This window comes from Manihot esculenta, chromosome 1, assembly GCF_001659605.2.
Source record: "Manihot esculenta cultivar AM560-2 chromosome 1, M.esculenta_v8, whole genome shotgun sequence".
NCBI classification, from domain to species: Eukaryota; Viridiplantae; Streptophyta; class Magnoliopsida; order Malpighiales; family Euphorbiaceae; genus Manihot; species Manihot esculenta.
In genome coordinates this window covers 35,732,002-35,756,166 of record NC_035161.2, presented here as the reverse complement: position 1 = coordinate 35,756,166, position 24,165 = coordinate 35,732,002, and the positions used below count along the sequence as shown (strand labels likewise).

General features: G+C 34.3%; 4 protein-coding genes and 1 long non-coding RNA gene across 10 annotated transcripts; 3 read left to right on the top strand and 2 right to left on the bottom strand.

The window, feature by feature from the left end:
* Positions 1-2,474: 2,474 nt before the first annotated feature.
* On the bottom strand, positions 2,475-5,057 carry LOC122724571. Of its 2 annotated transcripts, XR_006352015.1 has the most exons (3): positions 3,814-5,057; positions 3,592-3,682; positions 2,475-2,953 (listed from the first exon to the last, which is right to left on the bottom strand). It is a non-coding gene; the product is annotated as an uncharacterized LOC122724571 (long non-coding RNA). The 2 variants fall into 2 exon arrangements; XR_006352014.1 differs by having other exon boundaries at positions 3,592-5,057.
* A 230-nt stretch (positions 5,058-5,287) lies between these two features.
* Positions 5,288-6,007, top strand: LOC110628657 (splicing factor 3B subunit 6-like protein). The gene has a single exon (XM_021775480.2). It carries the CDS (start codon positions 5,411-5,413, stop codon positions 5,783-5,785), a length of 375 nt encoding a protein of 124 aa, XP_021631172.1. The 5' UTR covers positions 5,288-5,410; the 3' UTR covers positions 5,786-6,007.
* A 2,750-nt stretch (positions 6,008-8,757) lies between these two features.
* Positions 8,758-18,144, bottom strand: LOC110628578 (protein APEM9). Its single transcript, XM_021775364.2, has 7 exons — positions 17,995-18,144; positions 17,501-17,674; positions 16,236-16,313; positions 13,524-13,809; positions 10,664-11,022; positions 9,945-10,131; positions 8,758-9,209 (listed from the first exon to the last, which is right to left on the bottom strand). The coding sequence occupies exons 1-6, from the start codon at positions 18,084-18,086 to the stop codon at positions 10,005-10,007; spliced, it is 1,116 nt and encodes a 371-aa protein (XP_021631056.1). The 5' UTR covers positions 18,087-18,144; the 3' UTR covers positions 8,758-9,209; positions 9,945-10,004.
* A 530-nt stretch (positions 18,145-18,674) lies between these two features.
* On the top strand, positions 18,675-21,589 carry LOC110617048 (pentatricopeptide repeat-containing protein At1g11900). 5 transcript variants are annotated; one of them, XM_021759659.2, is made up of 5 exons: positions 18,675-18,849; positions 18,985-19,077; positions 19,209-20,318; positions 20,509-20,649; positions 21,307-21,589. In XM_021759659.2, exons 2-3 carry the CDS (start codon positions 18,985-18,987, stop codon positions 20,262-20,264), a joined length of 1,149 nt encoding a protein of 382 aa, XP_021615351.1. In that variant the 5' UTR covers positions 18,675-18,849; the 3' UTR covers positions 20,265-20,318; positions 20,509-20,649; positions 21,307-21,589. The 5 variants fall into 5 exon arrangements, with proteins under 5 accessions (XP_021615351.1, XP_021615343.1, XP_021615358.1 ...); XM_021759651.2 differs by having other exon boundaries at positions 20,509-21,589; XM_021759666.2 differs by having other exon boundaries at positions 19,209-20,356; positions 20,509-21,589.
* Positions 21,590-22,302: 713 nt separating this feature from the next.
* LOC110628381 (molybdopterin synthase catalytic subunit) lies at positions 22,303-24,042 on the top strand. Its single transcript, XM_021775049.2, has 2 exons — positions 22,303-22,475; positions 23,177-24,042. Exon 2 carries the CDS (start codon positions 23,324-23,326, stop codon positions 23,912-23,914), a length of 591 nt encoding a protein of 196 aa, XP_021630741.1. The 5' UTR covers positions 22,303-22,475; positions 23,177-23,323; the 3' UTR covers positions 23,915-24,042.
* Positions 24,043-24,165: the final 123 nt, after the last annotated feature.

Sequence of the window (24,165 nt, the reverse complement as noted above, 5' to 3'; positions counted from 1 at the left end):
ATATAATAAATAAGTGATTATAAATTCTAGTTAAAATTAAATAAAAACGCTTCAAATAACACTAAATACATTTAACCGCCTTATCTAACAAAATATATTATTATTTCAAATTATCAACCGAAACAAAAATTGATTTTTTCATACCACATTAATATTAAATTTTAAGATATCAGAAGAAAGAGAGAACTAGACCTCTTAGAAAGAAAAGGAGTTGGAATACATGATTCCAAACTCTTCTCTACTCCCAAGGAGAGACATTATATTCTTTTCTAGAACTGAAACTTAGGCAGGTTACGATAATATATATATTTTCTTTAAAAATTTGTATCCTATCATCGAGGAGAAGGAGTCTATACATTTATAAATTGGAAAAAGAAAAACTAAAAGCTAAAATCATTGAAAAGCTGATCTACTTATTTCTTAAAAAATGATGAATAGAAAAATAATGTGATTAATTAATTTTTATACTCTGATGGTAGTGTAATTAATGTATGAAGTATGGTAATAAAAATGACAATTTTTTTTCTAATTTTAAAATTAAATCAATTAAATTTTACATATTTCAAAAAAAATATGCCTTTTATAAAAATATTAAGCACTCCTTACTTTTAAAATATTTTTTAAAATAAGTTAAATTTGATCTAAATTTAATATAATATCAAAATTTTTCAATCCATATTGAATCTCTCTTACACTAAAATATATAATTATAAAATAAATTTTTATATTTTATATATTGTTTGCCTGTAGAAAATTCGTACAACTAGACTGATATTGTGACTCAATTGTATTTGTGTGGATTATTACGTTTGGATTGGTTATTTTGTAGTCATATATATTTAAAATAAAAGATACGCATAATTATACAATAATCCATTTAATTTATTTTATTGCAAATGAAAATTTTAAAATAAAATAATTAATATTTATATAAAATTGATTAAAAGGTATATTATGAATATATGATTATAAATATAAATGCTTAATATACTATTTACCAAAATCATCTTTCAAACTTATAGCCAAAAAAACTTACCTTTCAAACTTCTGCCTTGCATCACGTGATCTTTCTCTACCTCCATGTGACACAACTCTGCTTTTCTTTTAATTTTTTTTTTTAAAAAAACAACCCACTTAGAAAGAAAGAGAAGCAGGCTTAGATTTTTGTCTCTTATTTGCACAAATCTAAATGAACTTCATGTGACGTGAGAATCAAAGCAATGATCTTTGATTTTGAATACCTAAAATTAGAATTTTAACATAGATTTCCTTAAAATATTCTGTCTTTTCTTATTTTAATATAACTAGGGCAGACATTCTCAGCTTCTGTTGAAGTTTTTATTATATTATTTAATTTGAAATTATTTTTCAAACTGTTTATATATATAAGATGCAAGTAATTGATATCTTATTATATTATATAAGAGAAAAATAAAATATAAATGAAACCATTAATTAAAAATCTTCTTTTTACCATAGGAAAGCAAAGGAAAGACAGAGAATATGGATCAGCCTCTGCCAAAAGCATTCCAAACTTCTTTCCAATATTTTCCTTTCCACTATTCAATAAGTGTATACACAAATGTTAATCAATCTCTAGAAGTTTGTTTTCTAGTAATGTTTGGTCAAATTGATTGGTGATCATTCCCATTGACACTAACACTTACCATCCATGTACGATCTTCAAATGCCACATGATATGTATGTACTACCACTCCAAATCATAGCCTCACAATGGCTTGTTTGCAGTACAATTGCGGACCAAAACCAATGGAAAGTACTATGTGGCCTTTTATGGTGTGGTGTGTAGTACATTTTCAGGACACATACTTGGGATTATATATAAATATAGCACTTGAGATTCAATTACCCATTGCATACTTATCCACAATTTCTAACATCAATTTGAAAATGTGGAGGATTCCTACAGGAGCGACCTGAGATCACATGTGGACACCCTAAGATCTTCCCTTATCTTCCAAGGATTGTGTTCTTATGTGTTCTCAGGTCGCCCCTGCCGGGCTTCCTCCGCCACTTGATGAGTTGAGTTTGATGAAGGTATACGTTGCTGATGGACCTTTCAAGTTGGAGTACTTTTTGAGTCTGCTCAATGATCTTCGCCCACCTGGTAATTCCCTTTCGCTTGTATTTGTTAGTGATTTTCAATATAAGATTGAAACTAGACAAACCAATAATTGGACCGGCCCAGTTAAACCAGTCAATCATTTTGAAAACACTGGTCCCAAATTTATATGATTTTCTTTGGGTTGTGAAACAGCTGAGATTGCAAGTTTGATTGCTAATGTTTTCAATGGCCAAACAACCTGTCTGGAATTAATTTCAGCTTGCCGGATCAGGGCGAACCCAGAGGCCTTACAACAATGACAGAAACAGCAAGATGTAACGGTAAACACCAGTTTAAAAATCGCAGTTACTCATACAATCCCATTAATTTCATTGCCAATAAAAGAATGTGATCTCTAAGGCAGCAGTAACGCGTGTGTTATTGTGTTTATAGATATGTCAATGTGTGCGCCTGCACATGATATCAGAAGGCAACAAAATATCTTCACTATCTGATTTGCAACTATCTACAATCTCTCTCATCTTCTTAACACTTTATCTATCTAGTAAAAACTATCATAACTAGCTTCCCTCTTGCTTCTTTTTTCAGCACCTGGTTATCAGAAAGCCAGAGAAAAGCACTGGCACAAGGCATTACAACATCAAAGAAATTGCAAAGGAAAGAGTTCTAAACTCACAATTCCCTTTGCTTAGCGAAGAACCATGTTGGAGACACTGCCGAGCTCTCAAGCATGATGCCGATTGCTGGAGTTTTGATTTGATTTCTTTACTGATTTTAGCAGTTTTATCTCTACGGAATGAAATGTGTTCTGTTTGAGACTCCCAAAAACAAGATTCCAACCAATGAATTGCGTGAAATTATCAATACCTGAAATGATGCAATCACACTTTGCAGACATTAGATGCCAGGAAATAAAATTTTCTTCACAACATTTTATCAGAATATAATTCATATCCCCTGAGAATGAGCACGATGCATTATTCACTGTTAAAACATTTTGTGAAACGACTCAGAAACAACTGAACCAACTGCCCTTTCTGGGTATAATGTGCAGTCCCAATTGATCTATCACTGATGTCTGAGTTCTACTAGAGGTCCAAATAGTTGCAAGTTTATGGGTAGTTTACTCAGGAAGGTTACCAGTCAACAATTACAAAGATTAATGGAAGATGTCTTTAAGCAAGAGTTCAATGCTTTCAGAAGATTAGTGAAGATTAACTAAAGGGGTGTGCCTGAGCTACTTCCTAGAAAGCAGTTACCAGTGAAAATGAGCAGCAAAACTGGCTTCTGGGAAAAGGAATATTGTTTGTGACATTTAAAATAATTAATTCATAACAAAAAGAAGAACCATCAAACAACAGAACTGACATGTTTTAAGAGCGCTTGTCTTCTGGTTTATTCGTTCACTGCTCAAATTTGAGATTCTTCCGAAGAAAAAATAAATCCGCTCGGAAGTGTAATCTATTAAAGACCTAACTTTGCCAAGATGGGAGTAAAGAAATTACCTATAGAAAGGATCCTTTTGCTGAATTCAACGAGTGAAGCTGCGACATCGATCACAACTGGTAAGAATCCTCTGCTGCGCCATGTCGGCACCTAAACTAAAACAAAATTCTACTGATAGACATATCTAGAAATAACCCATTTATACAGAAGAATGCCGATAAATTTCTCGATTTTCCAGGGAAACGAAGAGATGAGATGCAACAGAAAGAATTGGATCTTACCCCTTTAATGGCAGAGACTATATTGTGCGGAGAATCAGGAAAAACGAATCTCTAACCTACCCCCACTCGTCTAGTTTGACCAGGGCACCAACTAGTGGCAATGAGATGATAATTTCACTTGGTCATCAGCATCAACCAATAGAGTTTCCTCCTCGAATCATAACACAAAAACCTGATCCTTCTCTGTTAGGGCAGAGAAACACTGCTGCTTGGAGTCAAGTTACAGATCTTTCATCATAGCCTCAGATCAGAAACACTTGCAATCGCTTAAACCCCAAGCATACACCCTGCCACTTTTGCCTCTTGTGTTTCGAACGATCTGATTTGACACTTGCGCACACATCTTTTTTAAACATTTTAATAAAAATAAAATAAATCATATTTGTTCTCTCTTTTTTTTAAGGTATTTTGAGAAGGTGAATCTAATTTTGATCATTAAGAAATTTTTAAGCACATATTCACATCTGCATTTATGTATTTAGTGAAGGAAATAAAAAATATGCTCTCTTTTCTTTCATTTCTCTCAGTTTTCTGTGGCATCATGTGGTATTTTGTTGTCAGTCTTTCATTCATTTCCTGTTCCATCTAGACAGGGGACATTCCTCTCCCAATTTGAAGATTGGGTTCTCCTCACTTATTTCCAGACAAAATTATATTTAAATAAAATTTTTGATATTTAAGTGAAAAAGTTGTTTTCCTTTCCATTTGTTTGCTTGTGTTGCTTTGTATGTATTTGTGATTATTGCTTGCAAATTGTTTTTTGGTTTTGCAACATATGCAAGACTCATAGTTAGTTGATCTTCGGTCAGAATTAACGGTTTTCTTTCTAAGTACCTGTGTTTTGGGAGGTCAATGCTCTTTTTTGTCCAAATCCGGCAAGTAGGTCTGGTAGCCTACGTGGCACGGCTCATTCTTGTGAAGGTCGCCACCCTCTACTCAATCAGTATACAAATCTCCATTATTTCCCTTTGGGCTCTTCTTGTGACTGTGTTGGCTTCGGTTGCTACCCTTGGTCATTGTCTTCTCGATGTTGCTGTTTATCAGAGAGTTGGCCCTTATTTTTATTTAAGTCTTACTTCAGACATTTTTATCGACCACTTTTTCTCATAGATGGTGGAACTTCTCCTCCAAGCCCTTATTCTTTTGGTCTGTAAAGGTCCCTACTCGAGGAACTTGCCTCTGTAGCTATATTTCCTAGTGGACGACGGCATTAATGCAGCAGTTGGCAAGAACAAACAGATTCGAAATTGAGTCTCCTACTTCGAATCTAGGGTTTTTCCTTTTTTATTTTTGGGTGGGCCATGTATTAGTGCAAATTGGGCCATCTATTTGGTCTTGTCTTCTATTTAGCTTTTGGGCCTTTTATCAATAATAATATTATTTCTAAAAATAAAAATATCATGAAAAAAGAAAAAAGAAAAAAGAAAAAAAAAAAAACTCAAAACTCCACCGTCCAGTCACTGGAGGCAATATAAAGTTTCCCACTACGAGTCCGCAAGCCCTTCCTTCTCCAGAATTATCCAAACAATTTGATCACCCAAAAGCTTGTCCCTTGCTCTGTCAACAGCAAAACTCCGCCGATATCTTCAAAATCCCGATGGCCACAATCAGTCTCCGGAAGGGCAACACTCGTCTTCCACCGGAGGTGAATCGCGTCCTCTACGTCCGAAACCTTCCCTTCAATATCTCGAGCGAGGAGATGTACGATATTTTCGGAAAGTACGGGGCGATTCGCCAAATACGGATCGGCACAAACAAGGACACGCGAGGAACGGCCTTTGTAGTTTACGAGGATATCTACGACGCCAAAACGGCGGTGGATCACTTGTCGGGTTTCAACGTGGCGAATAGGTATTTGATTGTTTTGTACTATCAGCAGGCCAAGATGAGCAAGAAGTTTGATCAGAAGAAGAAGGAGGAGGAGATTGCTAAGATGCAGGAGAAATATGGGGTTTCTACAAAAGATAAGTAAAACCTTTTCCATTTCGAACAAAAACAAACAAAAAGAACTGCTGTATTTGGGAATTTTAGGGTTTTCCTTGTTTCTTGGTTTATGCATCACATATTTTGTTATCGATGTTTTGCTTTAATATGGATGTTATGGTAGCATTGTAGCTTTTGGGTCTGTGGACTTCTGTTTCTTGTGAACTTGTACACTGTGAAGGATGAATTATTGGTAAGAAAAGAATTCATTTCAATCCTGCATGATTTCCATTTCTTTTAAATAAAAGTATTTTTAAGTTAGAAAGAATTAAATTCTTTTATTGAATTGATAAGCAAATATAAAAAAGAATAAATTGATGAGAATTGATAAACAAATATAAAAAAGAAATAAATTGAATCGATTACGATTCTTGACTTCAAAGAGGGAGTGAAATAAGACACCGGGATTCTGAGTATTTTTGGGCCGTCTGCTGAGCTAAACAGCTGAGATTAGCTGTGTATCCCCCCTTTTTGTATAAGAAATCTTAAGCCTTTTATCGTGTAGGAAATATATTCTCTTTCTTTGTTGTATGGAAGTTATTGTAGTTTCTTGGGTATGTGATCCATGACATTGGTAACTGGCTTTTGATATTAGTGAATATCAACATAAATTAAAGTTAAAATCTAGGATTGACATTCTTTATTTAAGAATTAGGGAAATAGAGCTATTCCATGTGTAATCTGCATCGGATTGTGCTCGGAGATGAGCTGTTTCATCTGTCAATTCTTAGGGAAAAAAGTGTGTGAGAAAGAGGGAGAGAAAAAGGGTGGGGTTAAGTTGGATGTATTAATATTACCCTGAAAGTGTTATGAGCATGTACATTTGAGAAATGATATGTTCCATTCGAGTATATTTGGCCTTTTGATTTATACTGTTCGATAGCTTGTGTGGGGACTTGAGGATTTTACAGTTGGATTGACTGTGGTTAATGTCACCTTCGATCACCTAATTTATCACTACATCTCATTAAACGAATTAAATTTCACACTTTGTTGAAATTATTTTCATATCGGACAATGAAATAGTAAACTCAACGGGAAGAGTAGCCAGTAAGAGCAACTTGAACGGGAATAGCAGCAGAAGCGCACAGTGGTCTGCATTTTACCCATTTCCTGTCCATACTAGAATCTACACGACTTCACATTGCCGTTCTTAAGATGAACTACGTCAATATTATGTGCAGATCAAAGTCAATCTAGAAAAAATTAGAAGGTGACTAGATCTCAACCATGGAGGTAAGGGAAAAGAGCAGTGCTTCAAAGGAGTTCCAGGAATATAACATGGAACATGATACCTTAAGGCTACAGTTTAAAAGTGCATTTAGATACCAATTTAGATCGCCTTCTCCCCCATCTTTGGAAGATCAAGGTATAAACTTACTCCTTTATAGTCTTATAGTAAACCAAGTTTCTGCCTATGATTCTGTAAAACTGAGAGATAAGAAGTCATTAAAAGTGCAGATAATTGACATGCCTAAGACGAAGTCATTGAAAGTGAAGATAATCGACATGCCTAAGACATGGAAATACTTGTGAATCGCTATTCTTACCCGTCATCAAATATTGCTGGTTAAGAATGTTTAAATTCTTAACCGCCACCACCACTGCCCCAACTCCAAGGTCTGTGATAGCAAGAAGCAGAAACTGCGATCTTCATGGTCGTGAAAAAGCCAAATGACAAACCCTCAACAAACCCTCAACAAACTTGAAAGGTAACCTGTGGCACCGATGGATCCTAAGATGATGACAGCGAGGTCTCTGATTCTTCCTGATGTGTTTTGACAAGGGATTCCATTTTTGGAAGACTAAAGACAATAATCAAGTCCAATTTCAGGGCAACAAGCTCTCTGATTCCGAGAAGAAGAAACCTAACAAATCCGATTCCCAATCAGAGGCCGTTTCCGAGAAAATTTCTGTTTGCAGTTAAAACATTGATGACCCGTCGTAGTTCACTTAGGAAAGAAAGAAATAGTGATTTCACTTGCTATAGTATCAACTTTTGTTTTGTTTTGCGGTAATTAAATAGATATTAAAGCAAGTTGGATTGAAGTATATCTTGTCAAAGATAGCCATGAAATGTTAACGTCAGTGGGAGTAGCTTTTAGCCCGGTAAACCTAAGAAAGATGTTTATATTAAATAGATATTCCCCCTTTTTTTTTTGAAAATAAGAAAGATGTTTATATTTCTGTCGATGTTTGTATCATGGATTTGTTCTAACTGTCATTAACATAACGATATTCTAGTTTAGTCATGGTCGATTAGGCTGAAACTTACAATTTTTTGGGTAAAACCCATTCGTTTTGGCTGGAGGCATTGCCGAGTTAAACCACAAAAGTTGCTATCAATGAACTTTCGCCTAGTAATACTCGACATGGCTGAAACACCAGTCATCCATGACATCCGATATAATTTATGATCATTCTTGTAGTGCTGCGTCCGAGTGTGTGCGCGAGTATAATGAGCAGGTACTCCTGTAAATATGCCTAGGCCAGAAAGGAAAAGAAAAAAAGAAGGGAAAATAAGAAAAGGCTCCCAAATTCAGGTTTTATTGCCTCATCAATAAGATGAGAATGTCTTCATTATGCAAAAAGGTTTCCGATAAAGATATAAACAGCCAAGTTTTTCTACAAAAAACACGAGCGTTCGCAGACTTCTAACAGCAATAGGCATCCAGCCCAAAAGTACTAAATGAAGAAAAGGAGCAACTCAGATCTCATTCTGGAAATGTTCCTCAGGCCTCTTGTTAATGAGGTTCCACGGCCTAATATAAAATAATAAAAACAATGAAAAACACCCAATACCTTTGAATTTGCTACTTACTAGCCGAATTCTTCTTTTTTTTCTTCCTCTTCCTCCCTCCTCCTTTCCTTTTTTCCTCTCTTTTCACCTATAAGTGCGCATAAAAGCCCTTACAAGTAAGCTGCTCAGTCTGATTACTGGTTAAAGAATTAGAATGCATGTTCTCTTAAACCGTACATCATCTTTTTTTATAATAATAATATTATTGTTATCTTTTAATCGAAGATAGTAAGTTCACTGTGTGAAGAACAATGCCCATTACAAAGATAACAGCAATACGCATTTCAGGAAACAAGCAACAGGCAGCCGCACCCAAAGCCCTCTCTAGCAAATCATAATATCAATGCCCCTGTAATATATCACCCATAATTATGAGATTTACTCCCTCATAAATGGTCTACTCAATGCTCACAGATGTATCCATTAGCAAAAAAACCCCTCAAATGACCTATCTAAACCCAAGGCTTGCATACATTGAGCTCTACTCCTATTAGAATTCGACATCTTCCTTAAGATTTCTATAATAGTATCCAAATAGAAAAAGAGCAATCATGGATCTTCAGTGAGTTGGGATTGGTAACACTTATTTCTCTATCAATGACCTGATCTCAACCTGCAAAGCATAGGGTTCACGGGTAAAGGAAAAATATGAGGTCCATACAGCAACATGCAAAAGTATTTTATTACACAGTTTTAATTACATAATTGTTTTTTCAGAGGGAAAAAAAAGGTAAGGAGAACAGAAATGAATAGATCAATGTCCAATTCCCAAAATAAAGGACTTCTATCTTGGCTTTATTATTCTATACAATCATGAATGCCATCACACATATTATTAGTCTATGGAATATAAATGCTTTGTTGGATAAATTGAAAAGCAAGGTGCATGAATATACTCGCATATGATAAATTACAAAATAATGTATTGTATATAGCCTGAGGTCTTTTAACGGCTTTGTACTTGAGGATTTGACCACCGAGTTTATTTATTATGCTCTTCATCCCTAACAATTAAAAATTAGACTTTTACCCTTCAAATTTCAAAATTTAATTACAGTGTACTTCCTAAATTTGATATGTTACAAAATACTTCAGTCTCTCAGAATCTTAAACTTCTTGTTGATGATAGAATAAGGCCTAAAATTACTAATTTTGAAACAATAGAGACCAAACTGTATATTATGATAAATATGAAGAGTTTTTAGTAATTTACCAGCAGATACATACATTTGCTTATCTTTATTACTTTGTATTTATATGACCGCAAGGATATACGGATGAGAACATTCTGATAATAACAAGGAAAAAGATGAAATGAAGGCCTCCATGAGAAGAGTATAAAATATACCAATTATGCAAGGAAATTATTGGCAGACTTGGATATGTTTTTCTTCCTTGACAAAAGTCATCATCGACCACCGCGAGTTGCAGGAAGAGGTTGAACAGCAGCTAGGGGGTTCACTTGGTATGAAAAGGTGAGCTGCCATAAGTCCACCAAAGCCTTTTTTATGGACACAAGCTGTCTCCTAACAATCCTGAAATGTATAAATTTTTTGTGTTATATTATACATGAAACCTGAGAAAGAACATACTTGTTAATTACTAGCATTCAGTAAAAAAATCAAGCATCCAATATGGTATCCATATCTGACGTGAGCAGTTTCAACAGTTGCTAATCTAAAGTTGCAGTTTGACTCATCTTTCCATGTTGGAAAGCTAAACTTATTGTTTTCTGTTTTAGCACGGAAACAAAGCAAAACAGCTCAAACGATGGTGTAATGAACGCACCGATCATGACAGCCAAATCATCAAAGAAAAGTTTCAATTGCAAATAAGAAAGCAGCACAAATGATACAAACCCGCACAAAACTATTCATTACTCCTTGTGTTGAGCAGCTTATGGTTCTTTCTTTAAAATGTCAATGAGGAAGGTCAATTAATTCTTTCTCATTTTGCCTAAGCAAGTGATAGTCATGGCCACAAAGCAAGTCTCATGAGCAATCTAAGGGGCTATGTGATCAGACATGAAAAGCACTGATGATAAACAGCAGGAACAAGACATCTTACCCTTTTAAAGTAGCTTGTTTCCGTCGGAGAAGGTAATAAATAAGAAACATCAAGCATCCAAGAAAAATCTTCCCATTGGTTATGACCAATTGCAGATTACCCACCCTCAAATTGATAGAACGGAACCACCAAAAAAGTGGGTCTATTCGCCTCGACAATTTCAAAATTCCTTGTTTCGTATTATTATCCCCATTAGGCTGGTAATTGGGTTTTAATACTTCAGAATATCCTTTAGAAATATTAAGTTCTTTTGATGATGAATTGAGAGCTTCATGGTTATTTTCTGGCAAAACTGATGAGCCTTCGGATGAGTTGCTGGCTTTGGCAGAGTACAAGGAGTGTAATCTTCTTAAAAGTCCCTAGAAGAAGATATAGCAGAAAAAAAGATAGTACAATATGCTATTAGAAGTGTGCATGTTAATTTAAGTAGGCATCATTCCACTGTAGGAAATAAGATACAGTTGAAGGATACAGTCATTGATGATTTCATGCAAAAGAAAAATATAATTTATATTTCAAGGTCTGGAGAAGTTTCAAGGGAAATGAAAACCACACACACACACACATATCAAAACAAACAAGTCATGAATTCTCCATGCTAACTTACAGTAGCAGCACTTCTTATAGAAAGGAAAACATGAAACTATTAAAAGCTTTTATTATAATATGTGGTCAGAGAAGGAGCATGCAACTATGTTTTTTTTAAGTGAAAAAAGTTCCTTAAGAGTATGCTGTAAAACTATTTATGTTAAAATTAAAAGGATGTATGAAGCTACAATCAATATTATGCTTTGTTTAGAAAGATCTTTAACTTGAAAGTGTTGAATTTCTTAGAAAACTCATTTCAAAATACACACGTTTTTATTTCAATAAGAACTGAACTTAGTTTTTAGTTTTACAAAATTTAAATGGCCTATTTATATGAAAAATTTAAAATTTTTCATTATTTTGCAATTTAATCCAAAACTTTAAAAATTGATAAAATTATCTAAAATTGTAAATTTTATTGCAATTATATTAAAGTTTAAAACTTGAATTGAGGAGAATGTATTTCAATGATGTGGCAAGATGACGTGTATTACTTTACTATACTCATGCCATGTAAATAAATATTATTAATAAAAAAAATTCAAATTTTTTAGCTATTTTGTAATTTAATCCAAAACTTTAAAAAGTAATGTAATTCAACTAAAAATCTATAAATTTATTTTCTTCATCTCCGTTTGGCCTGGTGTAGAAAATCACAACTTTAACTTCTTTCTATTTGCCACTAATTCCAACAAAAATTGCAAACAAGTCTCGTATTTATTAGTTTCTTACATTCTAAATACCTTACTAGGTGTCCATCATAATAAATTTTGCTATATTCATTATAAGAAACCATGTTAATATAATAAAAAATAGATATTGTAGTTTTACTTTTTATAGTTGTGTTATTCATCTTCTGTTATTGTTTAATAGTATAAGCCAGCGCTTAAAGATACAAGCACAAACATTGCATTAAGAGTAGGCATGATTAAAATCCAAAAGAGTTAAGAGAACCGGAATTAAAAAATAGAAAAGAAATTCTATTATAGTTTCTTACACCAAACAGACGAAAATGAAGTATAATAATAGGGTTTTATAAATTTAGTAGCGAAAGAGGATAAATTTAGAGATTTTCAGTTGAATTATATCAATTTTTAAAGTTTTAAATGAAATTGCAAAATAGTTAAAAGTTTTGAATTTTTTGTATCAATAACATTTATCTACGTAGTATATGAGTATAATAAAATAACTTACATCATCTTGCCTTGCCACGTCAGCAAGACACATCCTCCCCGATTCAAGTTTTAAGCTAGATATGATTGTAACAAAGTTTACAATTTTACAAAATTTTATCAACTTTTGAAGTTTTGGTTAAATTGCAAAAATAGTGAAAAGTTTTGGATTTTTCATGTAAATAGTCCAATTTAAATTATTTATAATCTTCAGGTTGAACTTCTATAAATTTCCTACTGCATATATCCTTGGAAAAAATTGATTGGAAACAAACAAATTTGAGAAGTTGTGAGGAGCGAAGACTAGTTTGAAATATGATTGTCAAGATTTGACTAGCAACGGGTGCTATAAAAGTACAGTAAAAAAGGCACATTCCATATGCACTTAATTAGAGCATATGGCCCTTGTTGACAAAATCTCACATTTTAATTCAGAAGTCTCTATTTGAAATTACTATCAGGCCTGTTTGGTTCCCCTTTTCTACACTTCATGTCAAACAATTTTGAACAAGTGTATTCAACAAATTTTCATGATTTCAACTATTTTTCTTATAAGCATGTTTCAGCGAGCAATGTAAGTGTGTGCACTAGAGGTAGACTGATGGATTATGCAGATAAGCACGTATGTTATAGCCAATACTTTAAACAGTTTAGAATAAAAAATATCAATCATTTTCTATAAACTGCGCAAAAAAATATATATACCAGTAACCATAGCAGTTTCCTCAGTCATAGTCAAAATAGCACTAAGGTTAAGAACTTAAGATTGATAAAACTACTAGACGACCCAAATTTGAGGCACAGCTTCAGGAAGCATACAAGTTGACAATATGAAGCTCATCCACAGTATCAAGTAGCTATACTAATAAAATTACACTTTTATGTTGCCATTCTATTTTCCAGCTGGACTTAACAATCACTTGCACAGCCACCTATCTATCTATGAATGTGAGCAAATGCATGTAAAACCAATCCATGATATCAAACGCAAAACTTAAGAGAAGACGAAGAAAACTAATATGGCATGTAGGCATTACCCCAGTCAAGCAATTCAATAAAAGAAGTGGACATAGATATAAATGCAAAAGTTTAAAATATACCTGCCGTCTTTCCTCAGGTATTGCAGCTTTTTCAACCCAAGCTATTGCAAGGTCCAGATCCTTCAAAGTTTTACCAAGAAGTGTAACAGCATAGATTTCAACAACCTCCATAAACTCATCAATTCCCAAAAAACTCCTCTCATCACATCCTTTCTGTACATTGGCGTCTACATTTGCATCAACAAGAACACTATATCTTCCATCCACCAAATGCCACTTGCTAAGGAACTCCTCAAGAAACTCCCTGATGCCTAAAGATAAACCTGCTGATATCTGAAAGCACACCCTGGAAAAAAAAAAAAATTCCACTCTCACTCCTTTATATATAAGAATTGCCTTTTCCAAAGGCATCTGCTGATGGCAAATATTCCAAATAAAGAAAGAGAAAAAAAAATGTATTGATAAAATATTCTATAGATTTAACACATTGTTCGAGCATCGCTTGAATAACATTAACAAAAGATCCAATAATAGTTCCCTCCCTGGCCTGAACTTTTGGAGTTTTTGCTAATGAGACCTCCGATTGAAGATGTGCTCTATTTAACTGTTGAATTACAGGTTTGGTACTAGTTTAACGACATTTTATGTAATAAGAAGCAATGCCGTGAAGCAAACTTGTCCCTAAAAGACCTGAACCTCACTTTGAATAATACATCCAAGCATGCTGAGGTCACAGAGATATGATATTCATATGCTATACAGCCAAATACATCTGTCATGCAGTGAAGAAAAAACAGATAGAAGAATTATTTAGTTTTGATACTTGATTATGGAATTCATACTTTTCTTGTAAATTTTCTATTTAAGAAATTTAGGTTTTTATAAGTATGTAGGAGCTTTATCATTGTTATGAATATTCAGAGAGTTGTTTGATATTTAGTTCCTATATTGATTAGATATGTTTGGAATTTCCTAGTCTGGGATTCCTAAACATAGGAATAGGATTAAATATATCTCTGTGAACACCTAATAACTTAGTTATTTTATTTCTTAGGCTTTTTATAGTGGAAATATAAGTATTTGTTTGATAAGGCTGGGTGGTTACGTTGACTCCCTCTCCTGTATCTTCTACTGTTGCTTTCTTCAGCTGATACAGTAAGCCGGGTATTGTTCACAGCTACAAAACCACCAGAAATTTGCCTTTCGCTTTCTCTAATAAGCTCTATATAACCCTAGTTCCCTTCTTCCTTAAATTGAGACCCTAAAACAAATCCATTCCTCAACCTTTCATCCATCAATTTGTTTTAATATGCGCATAGGAATTATTTTCAAGTGCTTGAAAACTTGAAAAGCATAGTATTTAGACAAATATTGTGTGCTGTAGAGTAAACATTCAGTTTGAGAGCTGGAGGACTCATTAGCAAAATGTTGAACAGTTCAGTTTTTTTTTCTTTCTTTCGTTTTAATTTTTTAATGGATTTTGCTGAACAGATGCTAGGTAATCTATCTTAACATTACATGTTGCCCAAAACATGCGATTCACATAATATAAGATGCAGGTGCACATGGATATTTTCTTCATTTAAGAGGGAAAAAATAGAAATATACAGCAAATTAACTAGGGATTCTAAGTAGATTTAAGCATATCAGAACTGAACCAAGAATACATTGATATAGCATTGCACCATTTATAGGCAGCACCAATCATGCTGACAAGGCAGCATTTACATTACACTTTATTGGGCAAGCCCAATAACAATTTGATGGCTTAAGAGACTCCTTTTCCAAGCATGCTATTCTTTATTTCTTCCAGACTTTCAAAGACTGTCAAAGCCACCTATCTAAGGAGGAGAAGAAACAAGGGAAAAAAAAATCCAGATCCGCTACAAAAACAAAACAAAGTTTGATTTGTCCTCTACTTGTCTTTTCAATATTTTCCAATTTTAATACAATTTCGTTGTTACAAAGTAAGAAAATGAACTCCTGGTTCTCTCCCAAAGATGGAAGCAAAAACCCACATTTGGATTCCACATTGAAAATGGTACAGAACCTTCACTCCTCATCTGCATTAGAGGCATCATTATTTCCCTTTATTCAATTATATAACACTAGGTTGCACTAACTTAGTGGTTTTCTCCTCTTTCTTAAATGTTTTACCAATCACCAAGTTAAGGTGACTTTTTGGGTTCAGTCTCTACACATTCCAAATGTGCCATCAATGTCTATGCCTCCCCTCGTGCAACTGGAAGGGTAGGGAGGAATATTTTTTCACTATTACACTTTAACTTGAGGACGTTTTATTTATTTATATTGCTACTCTCTACAATCCATGTGGCTCTTTCTAATTCCTTGATCTTTTTATTATGAGTTTAAGAGTTTTAGGCCATTGTCCAGTGTAATGAAAGAGGAAGAGGCATCACAGTAATGTCAATAGAAGGTATTAAAGAAGTAAGGCTGCTGTTTTAGTTAAAGCAAAATGGACAATTTTTCCTATTTAGGAGGAATTCAGTTCAAGTTCAGCAATCAAGCATACTCCTTCCAAGTAAAAGGAACAAACCAATGACTTTTAAGAAGGAACTCAATATCGCCTGGACCAAAATATACATTCTTAGAACACTAAAAGCTGCAGTAACATTATCTAATAGCTGCCTTGAGGAGACTGGGAAATTTGATATGGGTTACTATTTGCTAAGTTATAAATAAATCAAGAGTCTAAAAATGATCATCTAAATATAAATAATAACAAGTGATGGGCCAAACAGGGAACACTACCCAATAAGAAGAACTTGGACAGGGATAGCATCTGCAGAAACAAACAGTACTTTGAGCTCATTCAAAATGTCTGATGCCCTGCATAAATAGCAAAATAATTTTATTATAGTTGCAGAGTACATTAAACATCCAGCATTTATGTACTTCTGTAAACCCTGCAAGTCCAGCACTTAGATCAATAATGTATACTATCAAAAGAAGGGGTCACATATTAGTGACTGTATGATGAACAAAATAGACAGTTCCAAGACTATGATATCGTAATACACCAAATATCGTGACAGTTTTGAAGCTGCATCATTAGGTAAAAGACGTCCAACCCACTCCCAAGGCTGTTCTACAGATTGAACACTTATTGGTTTCCAAAACTATTGTACATCTAATTCTAGTAAATTTTCACTACTCTCTTTTCCCACATTCCACAACCTGTCCCACTTAGTGCATAGCTGCTTAACCAATAGTAAAAGCTACCAATGCAGACGACGATAGAGAAATTAATGCAGTTAAGAAAAGTGACAGCAACACCATGTTTTGGCAATATAAGCATATGTTGCTTGAAATTTACAAACTAAGTCAACAAAAACCAATGATCACTATGAAAATTGAAATAAGCATAAAAAATGGGTGAAAATTACTCTTAACTTTATTGATATATCTAATTGTCAGATTTGAAAACTACCAATGTCAATTGCATGGTTCCACCAAGCTTACTCTAACTACCAATTCATTTTGTCTTACCAAAATATATTCACCATTGACGTAACACATGGTCCATGGCACCATGAGTATCGAGACAGAACTCCTCTCCCAGTTGGAAACACAAGCTTAATTACTAGCCAACCATAACTAATTAACTACTAAACATTAGTCAGAAATAATTCTATTGTTATAAGGTAATTCAACTTTTATCTAGTTCTTCAAACTTTGAACTACAACAATTTTATCAATTTTTAGGAAGTCACAACAGTTCTATGTTCCCAATCCCAGCAATTTGCAGTAGTTATCTGTTATATCAAAGGAAAGTGATTAATTCCCACAGTTAACATTACAAGGAGACCGTAATCCACTGAGAGTCTACCCAAGCAAGAAAATTCCTATAAGGAGAATCGGGAAACACAAGAACTTGCACCATGTAAGTTGCAATTCCAAGACTTTTTACCATTTGCAAAGATGTAACAAAAATAAATAAACAAAAAAACTAATATAATAGAACAGATTGACATCTTAACAAGAAATAGAATAAATGTAAACCGTAAAGTGGGTACCTGCCCAGTTGGTTCAAGGACTGAACCAACACCATACCAGCTGATGTCATCATGTCATGCAACTCAAATCCGTCTATGCTGATCGCTGAGTTTTTTATCTTGCCCTCGCTTATGCTCCTCAAAACTGAGGAAGCTATTGGTGCAGCCTCCTCATACATAGAGGCAACAAGGTAACTGAAAAATATACATAAGTATTATACTGAGAAAAACCAAATTAAATTGCACATACTTGAAAGCTAAAAATTCTAACACATAAATCCATAACCAAGAAGCTCAGGATGGGGATAGATAATCTATCTATCTTCAAATAATAGTGAGATTTATCTAGAGCGAGACTCTACTTGAAGTAATTAATCTCGAATAGATTATCGTACTCTTCCGGACACGAATTAAACACCCATCATTCTATAGTTTGGATTGTTATTTCTGGGTTCTGCAAAACGGTGTGAAGATTACCAAACTTGTGAAGACCCGATAAAGCTTGAGAGAATTACCTTTCAGAACGTTCGATTTCTTCCCAAATTGCAGCATTTGCGTCCGTCACAGCCATCTCCGTGTGCTGACTATTGCTCGAATCTTTTCCCATGATGAGAAGCGAGGGGAAAAGAAAAGCTTCGTAAAGAAAAGCACTCTCTTAAATATTAATCGGATAACATTCATTAAAAATTATGTAAAATTAGACTTTATTTGTATTAAAATAATAAAATAATTTACCAAAAATAATAAATGATATACAAAGCTTTTTTCTATAAAAATAATATTTAAAAAACCCCATTTAATTCTACTTAAAAAAGCAAACAATTTAATTCATAAAAAATTTATTTAAAATTATTAAAATTAAATATAAATTATAGTAATTTAATTTTTATAACAATTTAATTTTTAAAATTTTAATAATTTATAATAATTAAATGTTATAATTTTACTATTTATAATAATTTAATTAATTTTTAAATTAATAGTTGATTAATATTAAATTTATTAATAAAATAAAATTTATAAATTAAATTATTTATTATTAAAAAAATAAGGGCTAAATTATGAGTTTTTTAAAACTCGTGACTGTACTGTAAATTAGAAAAAATACCGAACTTCCTTGCTAGACGGGACTGAAATTAGCCCAGCTTGGGACTTCGGCCCAAAACCGAATGTTATATGGAGCAGTCCACACCCATTCGATATGAAAACATCCGGGCTCCTGAACGAGTTTTCGTTTATTTCTTATGCCTTCCTCACGTGGCGGTGACTTCTTATATGAGACAGCAGCCGGCTGATTGAAGTTCCGGCTGCGGCGGGGGCGAAGTTAACTGACAAATCTCTCCCTCTCGCTCCCTGTTTATCTTCCTAAGGTGTGTGGGATGACATTTATCTGCATTGATTTTTTTTTTCTCCCTTCACCTCTCTCGCCGTCAGATAATGCATTTTATTGATTATTGAAAGAGTCTGTACTTACCTTTCTATTATTATTTTTGTCTCTTAACCAGATGAGAATTTTGGTTGGCATTCTCGGAAAAAACTTCTTTTTCTCTAGGTTGCTTCTTTTTTGTCCTCCAAGAATCAGGTTTACGCCCAAAAAGGTAGTTAATTGTTACCGTTTATCTTTTATCCTAAATTTTTAGGAATATTTGTTGTTTGGGACGATTGGAAACTGTGGTTTTTTCTATTAATTATTTTTAATTAAAAATTGATGATGATACCTGTAATACAGAGTTGTATGATATCCATCCCAGTCGGTTTTCCTCGGACCTCGCCTCTTGCTGTGCATTCTACTGAAATTGTTGCCAATTATAGGCAAATTGCAACCCATGCATCTCTACATGAGGATGTGGTTGCAGAAGGCAACTTGAATCAGATTCTTGCTGCCATTGAAGATGCTCCAAGCTCCACTGAAGAAATCTGTATTGCTTATCTTGATAAGCTATGCAAAGCTGGAGATGTTTCTATTGCTGCCAGATTGTTGCAATTTTTACAGAATAAAAATATCTTCCTTGGCCCTAATGCTTATAATCTTGTTTTGGCGGCAGCAGGTGAAAAAACTAAGATTGAAATTTTGTCCCAAGTTTTCAAGGATCTCATCATGTCTCGTGAATTTTTGCCTTTGGCTTCTTTTCTTAATCTTGCCAAGGGTTTTATAAACACAAACGATCATGTCTTGTTATTGAGACTTGTTAGAGAAGTATCGGAGCTGACATTTCCTAGAAGTACCATGTTTATGAATAGAATCATGTTTGCCTTTGCTGAATGTAGGCAGTACGACAAAGCCCTGCTGATATATGATCAGATAAAAGACTTGAGGTCCAAGCCAGATTTGATCACGTATAATACTGTTTTGGATATTTTAGGTCATGTTGGTCGGGTTGATGAAATGCTTCATGAGTTTGCTTCCATGAAGGAGGCAGGAATTGCTCCAGATTTCATTTCTTACAATACACTATTAAACCAGTTGCAGAAGGCTGGAAGATTGGATTTGTGTTTAATATACATGAAGGAAATGGATGAGGGTGGAATTGAACCAGATTTGCTTACATATACTGCATTAATTCAGAATTTTGGTCGAACAGGGAATATTGAGGAGTCATTGAAACTATTCAGAGAGATGAAGACAAAGCAGATCCGTCCATCAATCTATATATATCGATCACTAATCAACCGTTTAAAGAAAATGGGAAAGGTGGAGTTGGCTATGACCCTTTTGGAGGAGATGAATGCATCTCTTCCAAATCTGGCTGGTCCAAGGGACTTCAAACGCAAAGGCAGGCGGTAAATCACTCAAAAGGTCTTCTTTTGGGATTTGAGTTGCTGAATGGAATCTGCTCAGGTAGAGTGCACTGGGAGTATGTACAAGTCATGGAAATGGTAGAAATGTTTGAGCTGAACCAGATGTACTTAAACTTTTTCATAGTTATCTTTCTATTCTCTCAAATTCATTTTTTCTGTGTAGAGTTTATTTATTCGACTTCTCTTCCAGCCGATAAATTTGATAGTGATTTCTGTTTCATGATTCTCAGATACTTCAATGCTGGAGATGAGTTTAATCTATCTTAGAGGCCTCCTATCATTGAAGGAAGTGCAGCTGGGACTTCAAAAGTAACAACCAAGGAACACCTAAAGCTATGGATGCTGCGGATGAAAATGGAATAAAGAAACAGGCCAGTTTACAGTCTCCTTGCTTTGTCTCTTATTTGCCTCATATATTCTCTGGTTGATGATGCTTGTGCCGATATCATTTGCTGCTGCTCGATTGTTGGATTGAAATATTGCTTATGCTGAGTTGTGAATCTGTTTGTTTTAATGTCACTTGATGGTATAGTAATACTTTTTAGTTGCGTTGTTGTATTGTGGTTGAGTGGTTGGTGGAGTTCCAGCTAGTTTGGCTTGTTTTCTGAACATCTACAAATATAATTTGCTATGCTCCTATTTGAATCATTACATGCTGATTTTGCTGGGATTGTGTTGGTAACTGAATGTTTTGGCTGAATTTGGTACATGTTGTGGGCTTTAATTTTAGGCGTACGATATGTGTCTGCTTGGCTCTGGAGTTGAGGTTTTGGATTGGCAGTATTTGTTAGGTTGATGGGTGCTAGGAAGCTTCTTTGATTGTTAAGGGTAGTAATTCCTCATCTTTTGGGCCTCTATTAGAGTTAATTTGGATGCAAATGAGTACTGTGTTGCGTATATTGAGAAGATCATTTCCTCATCTTTTTAAGCTTCCTCTCTCATGATAGATAAATTTTATGCACTTCTTCAGCACTTCCCTTACATTGTAGTAACCTACTTTGCTCATTATTCCGTGTCTCTTGTTGCAGGAAATGAAGCTATTTTTAGCAATTTTCAGCATTTTGAGTCTGAATACTATTTCTTGAATTAATGTTATTGGTGCTCAGGAACTGCATGGAACAAACTTTAGATATCTGTAGACCTGCACCTGGGATTTGTTTGCATTGTTGAATGAAAACGTTTAATCTCAGAAATGGAGCTCATAGCTCTCTCGACATTGCTGATCACTCAGTTTTACGTTTTCACTGTTATGATAAAATTATCCCCCTATTATCATTGCATTTCCTATTCACGAATTGATATATTGAATTATTCATGAACCCTCAACTGAAATCTGAAGAATGAAACGAATTGAACGTACTTAAATTCAAATTCACAGGTCCAGGCTTGAAACAAATCCACCAACTGAACACTTGCCTAATCCACCAACTGAAGGATGATACATCGTTAATTCTCTCGGCAACTTGAATAATTAATGATGGTTTTAAAAGGTTTTACTAGTGCGTCATACTTTATGTTATAGTTTTTTTTAATATTAATATATTGTTTTATTAATTAAATTTAGTTTTTAATTAAAAAAAAAAAGAAAAGAAAAGCTTTAATACATAGAACAATAGAAATGAAAAAAAAGAAATCTATGAAAGCTAATTTAACCATAAAAAGAATTTGTCCATGAAGTTTAGACCTCATGTAATTATTAACTAGATTATGAAAACAAAGCAAATCAAGCAATTAAAAGAAACGCAGGCGGAATAAAAACGTTTAGACTTGATATTAGGCATACAAAAATTTCATGAATTATTTACATATTTCTATTAAAAGGAAAATTAGACCCAGTTTTATGAGATATTTGTTTAAAGCCAAATTCCTATCATTTCAATTTTTAATTAATAACTTAATATATAAATTTAGGGGAAAATAGGTATCCATTTAAAAATTTCACCCAATATTTGCGTGAAATTAGTATTACGACACCGTTTGTGATCTATAGTAATCCCCCTTCCCTCTAGATAATGGGTTGAGGATTCTTTCTTGTCCGATTCCTTCAAGAGTCAAAAGCCATCGTTTCCTCTGTTGCAGTCTCGCTACATCTCCATCTAGCGTTCTTCAAAACCACCATAGTCCCTCGGTCTACGGCGTCGGAGCTGCTGCAACCTCCTTTTCACTTCCTATCTGCAGTGCCACCCCCACCACAAAGGTCCTTCTCTGCACTTTATCTTTTTCGAGAATCTCTTGATTTTTATTTGCACTGAGAGAAAGGAAGTGAACCCTTGGTTGATTCGCAGCTCAAACCCTAACCTAATATTGTAACTCCTCTTAAGTTTTTTATTTTGGTTCCTTCTGTTCTTTGCTATTTACTTGTTTATCTTTCTGCCGAGTATGTATATGATACAGAAATTTCCCTAATCTCTATCTGAATTCCCTGTGTTTTCTTACCCGTTCTCTATTCTTGTTAGTTTTTTATTGTTAAATTGTTTTTTTTTTTTTTTTATGTAGTTTGCTTTAAAAGCGTCATTGGTATCTCGTTTGATTTGAATTTTAATATCCTTCTACTGTAAGTGCAGCAATGAGCGTCTGTTTATTATCCTCAAGTTAGTAGGACGATTAACTTAAATGAAATTGCCTCATAAGCTTGATTTTAAATGTTGAATTTGTGAGAATCAGAACTCTGAATGAGCCTGATCATCAAATGTAAAAAATCTTGGTCTGGGCTCAGGTTTTATCCTTGTTAGGAAAAATAATGCAGGTCTAGCTCTAAACTGCCCCCTTTGGTTTTCAAAAGCCAAAGAGCTGTGATAGTGATATACCAACAATTTCTTTTAAATTTTTTGTTCCATATGGTATAAGACTTTTGTCCCTTCAGTAAGAGAATATTGACATTACGGATTTATTTGACAGATATTTTGTCATGCCTGTAATGCAATGTGGAGTGTGGACCAGTTAGACATATCCTTCCATTAGTTCCTGACATTTCTGTCTAAACAATGGATAGGATTGTCCTGGTGAACACTAAAGCATAGAAACTTGCAAAGATTCTAAACAAAGATGGCCAGTGAAGAAAAAACTCTAGTGGAAGTCTTGGAAGAGAATAACCCTATTGATCTTGCCAAATACATTAATTACGTCAGTGCTTCACAGGCTGGTGCTATAGCTACATTTTCAGGCACAACTCGGGACACATTTGAAGGGAAGGTAGTAGTGGAGCTAAGATATGAAGCATATGTACCAATGGCAGTACGCCAGATCAAATCCATATGTTCATCAGCTAGATTATCTTGGAATGTCCACTCTATTGCTGTTGCACACCGCCTGGGTCCAGTTGCAGTTGGAGAAACTAGTGTGTTCATTGCAGTATCCGCTGTTCATCGAGCTGATGCTCTGGATGCTTGTAAGTTTGTTATTGATGAGCTAAAGGCATCTGTTCCCATATGGAAGAAGGAGGTTTATTCCAATGGAGAGGTTTGGAAGGAGAATTCAGAGTTTTTGGAGAGGAGGCAGGAAATAGGTAAGACTGGGGGTTGCTGCAGCAAAAAGGTCGAGGTTAAGGCGCATGGCACAAAGGGCTGCTGTGGAGCTAAGGTCAAAGTGAATGAAGAAGCTGCAAAGATGAGCACCGATGCTGAAGCTGAGAATTAGAAAAATTCGATGGCAAGAATTTCACCTTGACTTACTGTTTAAACACAAGATTTGACATTGAATTTGAGCCTGTTTTGTACCGGTATATGTAACTTTACTTTTCGAAACAAACTGCAGGTTCCTATTCACGTTTTTGGTTTGTTTTTCACTCGATACCACAAGCCATCCAGCATATTTTACATTGACATTCCACAAGGCAAAATGGATATTGCCTTATGAGTATGAGAAATGCTGGCGTTCAGGATACGATA

What these genes read in the sequence shown, in the direction of transcription:
- LOC110628657 (XM_021775480.2), top strand. Translation starts at nt 5,411, where the DNA reads ATGGCCACAATCAGTCTCCGGAAGGGCAACACTCGTCTTCCACCGGAG.
- LOC110628578 (XM_021775364.2), bottom strand. Translation starts at nt 18,086, where the DNA reads ATGGGAAAAGATTCGAGCAATAGTCAGCACACGGAGATGGCTGTGACG. An exon ending in TACCTGAGGAAAGACGGCAG is followed by an intron (nt 11,023 to 13,523) that starts GTATATTTTAAA and finishes ATCTTCTTCTAG; the next exon opens with GGACTTTTAAGAAGATTACA. An exon ending in AAACAAGCTACTTTAAAAGG is followed by an intron (nt 10,132 to 10,663) that starts GTAAGATGTCTT and finishes TATACATTTCAG; the next exon opens with GATTGTTAGGAGACAGCTTG.
- LOC110617048 (XM_021759659.2), top strand. Translation starts at nt 18,985, where the DNA reads ATGAGAATTTTGGTTGGCATTCTCGGAAAAAACTTCTTTTTCTCTAGG. An exon ending in TCAGGTTTACGCCCAAAAAG is followed by an intron (nt 19,078 to 19,208) that starts GTAGTTAATTGT and finishes CCTGTAATACAG; the next exon opens with AGTTGTATGATATCCATCCC.
- LOC110628381 (XM_021775049.2), top strand. Translation starts at nt 23,324, where the DNA reads ATGGCCAGTGAAGAAAAAACTCTAGTGGAAGTCTTGGAAGAGAATAAC.